The sequence below is a fragment of the Salvelinus fontinalis genome, chromosome 4, assembly GCF_029448725.1.
Source record: "Salvelinus fontinalis isolate EN_2023a chromosome 4, ASM2944872v1, whole genome shotgun sequence".
NCBI classification, from domain to species: domain Eukaryota; kingdom Metazoa; phylum Chordata; class Actinopteri; order Salmoniformes; family Salmonidae; genus Salvelinus; species Salvelinus fontinalis.
In genome coordinates, this window is record NC_074668.1 from 12,262,405 (window position 1) to 12,275,109 (window position 12,705).

General features: G+C 44.0%; 1 protein-coding gene across 2 annotated transcripts in view; it reads right to left on the reverse strand.

Annotated features, from left to right (window-relative positions):
- The window catches only part of LOC129853098 (adhesion G-protein coupled receptor V1-like), a 236,226-nt gene that overhangs the window by 140,046 nt on the left and 83,475 nt on the right, over positions 1-12,705 (reverse strand). For both annotated transcript variants that reach the window (XM_055918807.1, XM_055918806.1), the window contains exons 43-50: positions 12,018-12,283; positions 9,812-9,987; positions 9,541-9,668; positions 9,219-9,400; positions 7,136-7,282; positions 6,816-6,896; positions 6,356-6,617; positions 196-318 (exon numbers count right to left, since the gene is read on the reverse strand). In XM_055918807.1, the coding sequence (XP_055774782.1) occupies positions 196-318; positions 6,356-6,617; positions 6,816-6,896; positions 7,136-7,282; positions 9,219-9,400; positions 9,541-9,668; positions 9,812-9,987; positions 12,018-12,283 (1,365 nt within the window). The remainder of the gene's footprint in view (positions 1-195; positions 319-6,355; positions 6,618-6,815; positions 6,897-7,135; positions 7,283-9,218; positions 9,401-9,540; positions 9,669-9,811; positions 9,988-12,017; positions 12,284-12,705) is intronic.

Below are 12,705 nucleotides of genomic sequence, written 5' to 3' on the forward strand. Positions count from 1 at the left end.
CTCCCTTGTACTTGATTGATGAATTAACATCACTAATTAGTTAGGAACTCCCCACACCTGGTTGTCTAGGGCTTTATTGAAAGGAAAAACGAAAACCCTGCAGACACTAGGCCCTCCGTGGAATGAGTTTGACACCCCTGCCATAGAATGTGTGTGTGCGTGCGTACGTGCGTGCTTGTTTGTGTGTGTACTCACTGATCCCTGAGGGTAGAGTGAAGGGCTGGGCAGAGGCCAGGCCAGGATGGGGGATAGACTGGCTGTGCTGGGGGAACAGCTGCTGGGAACCCCATACAAACACCTCACAGGAGGAAGAGGAACCTGGGGTTAGGAACACACACAGACGGGCGGACGGACACACACACACAGACACAGATGGAGAAACACACACAGACAGAGACACACACACACAGCTTTATGTTAGCCCTCTATTCTTTCATTCACAGGCGGTTATGTTAAGTATGACACACCCAGCTACTATAAATGACATCCTCTGAGCCTGCCTGTGGTTTTCCATTGGCCTACTACACAGAGCGGTTTCCCATTGGCCTACTACACAGAGCGGTTTCCCATTGGCCTACAACACTGACAGGCTCTTCCGTTTCAACAGGCTCGTCCGCTGCGACGTCCCCTGGAGGCCCATCTGCAAGCCTGCTAGCCCTGGCCAGCTAGCTGTCTGAATCGCCGTCTCCGGCTCGCCTAGCTACTCACTGGACCCTATGATCACTCGGCTACACATGCCTCTCCCTAATATCAATATGCCTTGTCTATTGCTGTTTTGGTGAGTGATTATTGTCTTATTTCACTGTAGAGCCTCCAGCCCTGCTCAAAATGCCTTAGCTAGACCTTTTGTTCTACCCCCACACACTTCATCTGGCTTAAATGGTGGCTCTAGAGACAAAATCTCTCTCATAGTCACTCAATGCCTAGGTTTACCTACACTGTACTCACATCCTACCATACCATTGTCTGTACATTATGCCTTGAATCTATTCTTCCTCGCCCAGAAATCGGCTCCTTTTACTCTCCGTTCCGAACGCACTAGACGACCAGTTCTTGTAGCCTTTAGCCGTACCCTTATCCTACTCCTCCTCTGTTCCTCTGGTGATGTAGAGGTTAACCCAGGCCCTGCAGCCCCCAGCACCACTCCCATTCCTCAGGTACTCTCATTTGTTGACTTCTGTAACCGTAAAAGCCTTGGTTTCAAGCATGTTAACATTAGAAGCCTCCTCCCTAAGTTTGTTTTATTCACTGCTTTAGCACACTCCACCAACCCGGATGTCCTAGCCGTGTCTGAATCCTGCCTTAGGAAGGCCACCAAAAATCCAGAAATGTATATCCCTAACTATAACATTTTCCGACAAGATAGAACTGCCAAGGGGGGGGGGGGGGGGGGTTGCAATCGAATACAGAGATAGCCTGCAGAGTTCTGTCTTACTTTCCAGCTCTGTGCCCAAAAGAATTGAGCTTTTACTTTTAAAAATCCACTCTCTCACCGTTGACGCTTGTTATAGACCCCCTTCAGCCCCCAGCTGTGCCCTGGACACCATATGTGAATTGATTGCCCCCCATCTATCTTCAGAGTGTGTTCTGTTAGGTGACCTTAACACCCCGGCCGTCCTACAATCGAAGCTAGATGCCCTCAATCTCACACGATCAAGAAACCTACCAGGTACAACCGTAAATCCATAACCATGGGCACCCTCTTAGATATCTTCCTGATCACCTTGCCCTCTAAATACACCTCTGCTGTCTTCAACCAGGATCTCAGCCATCCCTGCCTCATTGCCTGCGTGTGTAACGGGTTGTCGGTTAAACGACCACCCCTCATCACTGTCAAACGCTCCCTAAAACACTTCAGCGAGCAGGCCTTTCTAATCGACCTCGCCCGGGTATCCTGGAAGGATATTGATCTCATCCCGTCAGTAGAGGATGCCTGGTTGCTTTTTAAAAGTGCTTTCTTCACCATTTTAAAAAGCCTGCACCATTCAAAAAAAGTAGAACTAAGAACAGATATACAGTTGGAAGTTTACATACACCTTACCCAAATACATTTAAACTCAGTTTTCACAATTCCTGACATTTAATCTGAGTAAAATGACCTGTTTTAGGTCAGTTAGGATCACCACTTCATTTTAAGAATGTGTAATGTCAGAATAATATTAGACAAAATTGTTTATTTCGGTTTTTATTTCTTTCATCACATTCCCAGTGGGTCAGAAGTTTACATAAATATTTGGTAGCATTGCCTTTAAATTGTTTAACTTGGGTCAAACGTTTCAGGTAGCCCAATTTTGGCCCATTCCTCCTGACAGAGCTGGTGTAACTGAGTCAGGTTTGTAGGCCTCCTTGCTCACATACGCTTTTTCAGTTCTGCCCACAAATTTTCCATAGGATTGAGGTCAGGGCTTTATGATGGCCACTCCAATACCTTAGATTTTGTTGTCAAAGCCATTTTGCCACAACTTTGGAAGTATGCATGGGGTCATTGTCCATTTAGAAGACCCATTTGCGACCAAGCTTTAACTTCCTGACTGATGTCTTGAGATGTTGCTTCAATATATCTACATAATTTTCCTCCCTCATGATGCCATCTATTTTGTGAAGTGCACTTGTCCCTCCTGCAGCAAAGCACCCCCACAACATGATGCTGTCACCCCCGTGCTTCACGGTTGGGATGGTGTTCTTCGGCTTGCAAGCATCCCCCTTTCTTCAACCAAACATAGCGATGGTCATTACGGCCAAACAGTTTTATTTTTGTTTCATCAGACCAGAGGACATTTCTCCAAAAAGTACAATATTTGTCCCCATGTGCAGTTGCAAACTGTAGTCTGGCTTTTTATGGCAGTTTTGGAGCAGTGGTTTCTTCCTTGCTGAACGGCCTTTCAGGATATGTCGATATAGGACTCGTTTTACTGTGGATATAGATACTTGTACCAGTTTCCTCCAGCATCTTCACAAGGTCCTCAGACTTGTGGAGGTCTACAATTTTTTTCTGAGGTCTTGGGGGATTTCTTTTGATTTTCCCATGATGTCAAGCAAAGAGGCTCTGACTTTGAAGGTAGGCCTTGAAATACATCCACAGGTACTACTCCAATTGACTCAAATTATGTAAATTATCAGAAGCTTCTAAAGCCATGACATCATTTTCTGGAATTTTCCAAGCTGTTTAAAGGCACAGTCAACTTAGTGTATGAAAACTTCTGATCCACTGCAATTGTGATACAGTGAATTAAGTGAAATAATCTGTTAGAAAAATTACTTGAGTCATGCACAAAGTAGATGTCCTAACCCACTTGCCAAAACAATTTGTTTGTTAACAAGACAATTGTGGAGTGGTTGAAAAACGAGTTGTAATGACTCCAACCTAAGTGTATGTAAACTTCTGACTTCAACTATAGCCCTTGGTTCACTCCAGACTTGACTGCCCTTGACCAGCTCAAAAACATTAGGTGGCATTCTGCATTAGCAACGAATAGTCCCCGCGATATGCAACTTTCAAGGAAGTCAGGAACCAAAATACTCAGTCAGTTAGTAAAGCTAAGGCTAGCTTTTTCAAACAGAAATGTGCATCCTGTAGCACTAATTCCAAAACGTTTTGGTACACTGCAAAGTCCATGGAGAGTAAGAGCACCTCCTCCAAGCTGCCCATTGCACTGAGGATAGGAAACACTGTCACCACCGATAAATCTACAATCATTTCAATAAGTATTTTTCTATGGCTGGCCATGCTTTCCACCTGGCTACCCCTACCCCGGTCAACATCTCTGCAGCAACTTGCCCAAGCCCCTCCCCCGCTTCTCCTTCACCCAAATCCAGACAGGTGATGTTCTGAAAATCAGCTGGGCTAGACAATCTGGACCCTCTCTTTCTAAAATTATCCTCCGAAATTGTTGCAACCCCTATTACTAGTCTGTCCAACACCCCTTTCGTATCGTCTGAGATCCCCAAAGATTGGAAAGCTGCCGCGGTCATTCCCCTCTTCTAAGGGGGAGACACTCTAGACCCAAACTGTTATAGACCTATATCCTTCCTGCCCTGCCTTTTTAAAATCTTCGAAAGCCAAGTTTTTGTATTTTTTTTTCACCTTTATTTAACCAGGTAAGCTAGTTACAACTGCGACCTGGCCAAGATAAAGCAAAGCAGTGCGACACAAACAACAACACAGAATTACACATGAAATAAACAAGCATACTGTAATAACACAATAGGAAAAAAAGGGGGGGGAAAGTCTATATACAGTGTTTAGCAAATTAACACTGGAGTGATAGATGAGCAGATGGTGATGTGCAAGTAGAAATACAGGTGTGCAAAAGAGCAGAAAAGTAAATAAAAACAATATGGGGATGAGGTAGGCAGATTGGGTGGGCAATTTACAGTTGGGCTATGTACAGCTGCAGCGATCGGTTAGCTGCTCAGATGCTGATGAAAGCCAAGTGAACAAACAGATCACCGACCATTTTGAATCCCAATGTACCTTCTCCACTATGCAATCTGGTTTCCTAGCTGGTCATGGGTGCCCCTCAGCCACACTCAAGGTCCTAAATGATATCATAACCGCCATCGATAAAAGACAGTACTGTGCAGCCGTCTTCATCGACCTGGCCAATTCTTTCGACTCTGTCAATCACTGCATTCTTATTGGCAGCCTCAATAGCCTTAGCTTCTCTAATGACTGCCTCGCCTGGTTCACCAACTACTTCTCAGATAGAGTTCATTGTGTCAAATCGGAGGGCCTGTTGTCCGGACCTCTGGCAGTCTCTATGGGGGTGCCACAGGGATCAATTCTCGGGCCGACTCTTTTCTCTGTATATATCAATGATGTCGCTCTAGCTGCTGGTGATTCTTTGATCCACCTCTACGCAGATGACACCATTCTGTATACATCTGGCCCTTCTTTGGACACTGTGCTAACAACCCTCCAAACGAGCTTCAATGCCACACAACACTCCTTCCGTGGCCTCCAACTGCTTTTAAATGCTAGTAAAACTAAGTGCATGCTCTTCAACCGATTGCTGCCCACACCCTCCTGCCCGACTAGCATCACAACTCTGGACGGTTCTGACTTAGAATATGTGGACAACTACAAATACCTAGGTGTCTGGTTAGACTGTAAACTCTCCTTCCAGACTCACATTAAGACTTCTTCAGGCTAGGGTCTATTTTTCTCCACTTCCTGTCTGACTGACATGCCCAAAGTAAACTGCCTGTTACTTAGGCCCAGAAGCCAGGATATGCATGTAATTGGTACCATTGGATAGAAAACACGTTGAAGTTTGTAGAAATACTACACTGAATGGTTTCCCATTGGCCTACTACACTGAGCGGTTTCCCATTGACCTACTACACTGAGCGGTTTCCCATTGACCTACAACACTGAGCCTTCTGGGAAACTCACATCATAGAGATTACCTACTTCACTTATGTGGAATGCACTGCTCCAATATACATAAGGACTTTTGTCGCCTTACTCCCTCCTGTCTGTGCACACAAACCATGTTTTGTCAACAGTAGATTGGGGACACATTAGCTATGCCTGGTAAGTATCATATCTGCACCTTACCATCTCTGCACCACATAAGCCACGTCACCATCTCTGTACCACATGAGACACTTCTTTATCTCTGTACCACATGAGACACTTCTTTATCTCTGCACCACATGAGACACTTCTTTATCTCTGCACCACATGAGACACTTCTTTATCTCTGCACCACATGAGACACTTCTTTATCTCTGCACCACATGAGACACTTCTTTATCTCTGCACCACATGAGACACTTCTTTATCTCTGCACCACATGAGACACTTCTTTATCTCTGTACCACATGAGACACTTCTTTATCTCTGTACCACATGAGACACTTCTTTATCTCTGCACCACATGAGACACTTCTTTATCTCTGCACCACATGAGACACTTCTTTATCTCTGCACCACATGAGACACTTCTTTATCTCTGCACCACATGAGACACTTCTATATCTCTGCACCACATGAGACACTTCTTTATCTCTGCACCACATAAGCCACGTCACCACCTCTGCACCACATACGCCACGTCACCACCTCTGCACCACATAAGCCACGTCACCACCTCTGCACCACATAAGCCACGTCACCACCTCTGCACCACATACGCCACGTCACCATCTCTGCACCACATACGCCACGTCACCATCTCTGCACCACATAAGCCACGTCACCATCTCTGCACCACATAAGCCACTTCAGAGCACGCGGAGAAGAACTAATGAATACAAAATGGCACCGTAGCAAAATGTCAACATAGAAGATTTTAGATTGCAAAGACAAATACAGAGGACGTGGTTTGTAGAGAAGGTCACATGAGGTCACCTTCGGTGACGACCAAAAGAAGAGTGTCTGCTCCTTTGTTGAGAGACTCTACTTGTTGAGCTCTGCTGCTGACAGGCAGAGGCCTAGGGTTCTGGAAGTGCCCTCCACTCCACTGGAACAGCACACAGCCATCGCCCGTCTTCATCCTCACACAGGCAACCAGGTAGAGGCTGGTCCCATGGGAGAAGGGAGACACGATGAGGACACCCTGAAGCTCCAGGCTCTGATGGAGAGCCAAGACACTTCCGGTCCAAACGAACACCTGGTAGAAACAAGACAAGTTAGCTACTAGCTAGTCGAGATCATCTCCAGGTGGTGTGGTCTAAATCCATTGGCCGTTTTAATTTGAATGACAATCGTAATGTGGTGGTGTGCATGTGGATATCATGTCCTGAAGCAACTGTACTGTACAGGTATGTCTCATAGGTTATGGCAAGTTCATTTTAACCCCCAAACTCACCTGGCTTGAGGCAATCAAGTAGTGTCTTTTTTCAATGGAGAAGTGTTTAACATCAAGAGCTTCAACAGCCAGTGATTGTTCCTATGGGGAAAAGGTTTGATGTTGTATAGAAGGAATACATTACTCAACATAATGCCACTGATATGGAGTGACTGTCAAAAAGAGAACTAGCCATAGGAACAGAAGACCAATGAGTGAGTGATTTATAGTAAGTAATCGATTACTATGTAGATCTTACATAATGTCTGCAGGCAGAAAACACATCATAAGGACCAGAAATTAAAAGACAACAGTCAAGTCCAAAAAGTAACAGTCTTCACCAGGGTTAGATTGAGGTCCTGTTGCACTCTGAACAGGCTGAGGTTGACAGCAGGGGAGTCCGGGAGGGCGCCATGTGTGATCGCTACATAGGATGAGCCATTCACAGAGAAACCCACACACATCCCAGGGTCCTGGATCGTCACCGACTGAAAACAAGAGAGAAATATATGTATATATATTTTAGCCATTTAGCAGATGGTCTTATCCAGAGCGACATACAGGATCAATTAGGGTTAAGTGCCTTGCTCAAGGGCAAGGGATTTTCACCTAGTTGGCTTTTCACCTAGCAAGGCATTTTCACCTAAACATTTTCACCTAGTTGGCTCGGGGATTCAAACCAGCAATCTTTCGGTTACTGGCCCAACGCTCTTAACCACTAGACTACCTGCCGCCCTATAGTGCAATCAGGCATCATGATATACTGTAAATAGACTGATGCATATGTGTATGCAACACAAAGCTAGGCAGTTTTCTAAAAGCTGTTGTGGGTGAGTCGTTAATGTCTTCCTTCCCTTGTTAACCACTACCCCTTCATCTTTCTGGCCTCCTATGTAGTTCAACTACCGTCCCTACAGTGCCTCCAGTAACTGTTCACATCCCTTGACTTTTTCCAACATGTTTTGTGTTACAGCCTGAATTAAAAATTGATTCAATTGAGATTTTGTGTCACTGGCCTAAACACAATACCCCATAATGTCAAAGTGGAATTATGTTTTTAGAAATGTTTACAAATGTATTAAAAATGAAAAGCTGAAATGTGTTGAGTCAATAAGTATTCAACACCTTTGTTATGGTAAGCTTAAATAAATTCAGGAGTAAAAATGTGCTTAATAAGTCATATAATACGTTGCATGGACTCACTTTGGCAATAATAGTATTCAACATGATTGTTTAATGAATACCTCATCTCTGTACCACACACATACAGATCACTGTAAGGTCCCACAGTTGAACAGTGAATTTCAAGCACAGATTCAACCACAAAGACCAGGGAGGTTTTCCCATGCCTCACAAAGAAGGGAATTTATTGGTAAAAAAAAAGAAGCAGATACTGAATAACACTTTGATCATGGTAAAGTTATTAATTACACTTTGGATGGTGCATCAATACACTCAGTCACTACAATGATATTGGCATCCTTCCTAACTCAGTAGCTGGAGAGAAGCAAACCGCTCTGGAATTTCACCATGAGGCCAATGATGGCTTTAAAAAGTTAGAATTTAATGGAAAGGAAAAAACTGAGGAAACTAGTGGCCTAGTTACAGTTTTGACTTAAATCAGCTTGAAAATCTATGGCAAGACTTGAACATGGCTGTCTAGCAATGATCAACAACCAACTTGACAGAGATTGAAGAATTTAACTAAATAAATGTGTAAGTATTGTACAATCCAGGTGTGCAAAGCTCTTAGAGACTTACCCAGAAAGACTCACAGCTCTAAGAGACTTACCCAGAAAGACTCACAGCTCTAAGAGACTTACCCAGAAAGACTCACAGCTCTAAGAGACTTACCCAGAAAGACTCACAGCTCTAAGAGACTTACCCAGAAAGACTCACAGCTGTAATCACTGCCAAAGGTTATTCTAACATGTTTTGACTCAAGGGTGTGAATACTTATGTAAATTATATATTTCTGTATTTCATTTTCAATAAATGTACAAATATTTCTAGAAATATGTTTTCACTTTGTCATGGAGTATTGTGTATAGACGGGGGAGAAAAGTCAAGGGATATGAATACTTTCTGAAAGCACTGTATGTAGTTCAGCTATTGTACCCATGTAGTTTAGCCTAGCACAGGCCAAGGTGGAGCTTATAGCTAAGCCTATAAGTGGCCGAGATAAGCTATGCAATAAGTTATATCAGAGGTCAATATGGAGCTTTTTGCTTAGCCTATCAGGGGTCAAGATGGATATTTTTGCTTTGCCTAAAAGAGGAAAATATGCAGCATATTGCTTAGCCAATTACCATATTACTTACTGCTGCCACATCCTCTCCGATCTCCACCTGCTTAGGGTGTAGGGTCTAGGGGTCGATATGGAATTGGGCTATAGGATAGAGTTTAGATACATCACTAGATTACCTGTATAGGCACCAACACCCCCTGCCACCTGTAAAGAGTGGCGTGGGTCTGGTTGGAGCCTCCAGTTGAGGGCCTGTCTAGCCTCATGGCCAGAGGAGAGGCTCCACCAGCCAGGGAACACCAGCCTGATGTGGGAAGATCTGGGAAGATCTGATACACTGCCATCACTGGAAGACTCCCCTCTGAAAATTGACTAGTATAATCACTGTATATCATAGTGAACATATGAATACAGACCTGGAAATGAAATGACCACTATATTTTGTACTGAGGGCATATGACATTAACTGAGTGCAGAAATGAAGTTCCTAGCCCATCTTACCCACGGCAACAGCTGTGTCCGACTGAGTATCCCACTCCACACTGACCGCTGCCTCCAGACCTTTACTGCGGGACACAGTCAAGAACACGGTCCTACCGCCCTCCTTCCCCACCACAGAGCTATCAGTCCTGCAGAGATAGATGTACATGTGTGACGTGTGTGAGCGTGTGTGTGTGTGTGAGCGTTTGTGTGTGTGTGCGTGCGTGCATGTTTGTATGTGTGATTGCATGTATGCGCATGTGCGTGTGAGTGTGATCCAGTGTTCGCTCACCTGTTGAGGGAGGAGGCGATGCGGAAGAGGCCCAGAGGGGCGGAGTTTTGCAGCACAGTGATGACTGTGTAGAGTGTGTCTCCAAGCCGCGCCCCTCCAGTTGGACTGGACAGGGTCACCGTGAATGTCTCGTTCACCTCAAGCTCAGCGTCCAGAACTGCCCAGATCTCCAAAGTCTACAACGTCAACACGTCAGAGAACATCAACCAACACGTCAGAGAACATCAACCAACACGTCAGAGATCATCAACCAACACGTCAGAGATCATCAACCAACACGTCAGCGATCATCAACCAACACGTCAGAGATCATCAACCAACACGTCAGAGAACATCAACCAACACGTCAGAGAACATCAACCAACACGTCAGAGATCATCAACCAACACGTCAGAGATCATCAACCAACACGTCAGAGATCATCAACCAACACGTCAGAGATCATCAACCAACACGTCAGAGAACATCAACCAACACGTCAGAGATCATCAACCAACACATCAGAGATCATCAACCAACACGTCAGAGAACATCAACCAACACGTCAGAGATCATCAACCAACACATCAGAGATCATCAACCAACACGTCAGAGAACATCAACCAACACGTCAGAGAACATCAACCAACACGTCAGAGAACATCAACCAACACGTCAGAGAACATCAACCAACACGTGAGAGATCATCAACCAACACGTCAGAGATCATCAACCAACACGTCAGAGATCATCAACCAACACGTCAGAGATCATCAACCAACACGTCAGAGAACATCAACCAACACGTCAGAGATCATCAACCAACACATCAGAGATCATCAACCAACACGTCAGAGAACATCAACCAACACGTCAGAGATCATCAACCAACACATCAGAGATCATCAACCAACACGTCAGAGAACATCAACCAACACGTCAGAGAACATCAACCAACACGTCAGAGAACATCAACCAACACGTGAGAGATCATCAACCAACATGTCAGAGATCATCAACACGTCAGAGAACATCAACCAACACGTCAGAGAACATCAACCAACACGTCAGAGATCATCAACCAACACGTCAGAGATCATCAACCAACACGTCAGAGATCATCAACCAACACGTCAGAGATCATCAACCAACACGTCAGAGATCATCAACCAACACGTCAGAGATCATCAACCAACACGTCAGAGATCATCAACCAACACGTCAGAGCACATCAACACGTCAGAGATCATCAACACGTCAGAGATCATCAACACGTCAGAGATCATCAACACGTCAGAGATCATCAACACGTCAGAGATCATCAGCACGTCAGAGATCATCAGCACGTCAGAGATCATCAGCACGTCAGAGATGAGAATATAAAGGGCTTTATAGCCTCCCTGACCTCTGTGCTTCCAAGGTACTGAAACACATCAAGAGAGGATTTCTATACCTAACAGCCTTTGATATTCTCCAAATAACACTCCTCTTGCCTTTATATCAATTATCTGAATTATCCAATTCATCTCTTCAATCTTTTCAATCAATTATCCAATATATATCTTCAATCTTTTCAATCAATTATCCAATATATATCTTCAATCAATTATCCAATATTTTTTTTCAATTTATTCAATCAATTATCCAATATATATATTCAATCAATTCATTTAATTATACAATATATATCTTCAATCTTTTCAATCAATTATCCAATATATATATTCAATCAATTCATTTAATTATCCAATATATATCTTCAATTTATTCAATCAATTATCCAATATATATCTTCAATCTATTCAATCAGTTCAATCAGTTCTCCTGTATCTATACCAGGGATGGGCAACTGGCGGATTTTTGTAGGTCCACGGATCAATTTCCACAAAATAAAAATGTTTTGGAATCCAGTCGGCTTCTCAACTTACTGTTGAAAGTTAGAATAGTAGAATACACAAGGTGCAATATTTGAATTTTTTCTCTTGTTATGTCAGTCACTCAATTAGCCCATGTCAGCTAAAAAGTAGATTTTGTTAGTCACTCTCACTCACAAACATTTCTCTCCACAAAATGTGTATAATTGCAGAAAAGTAGCTGTAAAATTGCTAAATATTTTCTCCGCACCATGGCAAAATGTGTAGAATTGCTCTAAAACTTAAACATTGATGTTTTCCTCTCAACTGTCAAGAGAGGGGCCGCTGAAATGTTTTGCTTTGATCCCACTGACCTTGACCTTGACTCCGTCCTCCAGCACCACAAAGCCCTGCCAGGGTATGAGGTCGTCCTGGGCCAGTGTTCCGTTGGCGTTTGTAATGGTAAACTGGACAGTGACGGTGCCGAAGGTGCCCTGGGGTGGGTCACGCACAACGTACAGGGTGGCAACGCTCTCCCCCAGCCCGGACAGCGACGTGGGCTCCCTCAGCAGGAAGGGCTGGCTGCTGTTGAAGGATATGACACCGTGGCCATCGTCGCTGGCCAAGATGTTCACCGTTACTACAGGCGACAGGGGAGAAAGGGAGAGCAGTTTTCACCAGAGAGTATGTCATATTTCACATATTTACACCACTTCCTGTTTTATATTGTGTTGAAGGTACTTTTTGTAAAGTCTACGTCAGTGTTTCCCAACTCCAGTCCTCCAGTTCCCCCAACAGCACACATTGATGTTGTAGCCCCAGACAAAAATACCTGATTCAACTTATTGAGGGCCTGACAAGTTGAATCAGGTATGTTTGTCCGGAGCAACAACAAAAATGTGTACTGTTGGGGGTACTGGAGGACTAGAGTTGGGAAACACTGACGTAGACTTTACAAAAAGTACCTTCAACACAATATAAAACAGGAAGTGGTGTAAAGTACTTACGTAAAAATACTTTAAAGTACGACTTAAGCATTTTTTTGGCGTATCTGTACTTTAC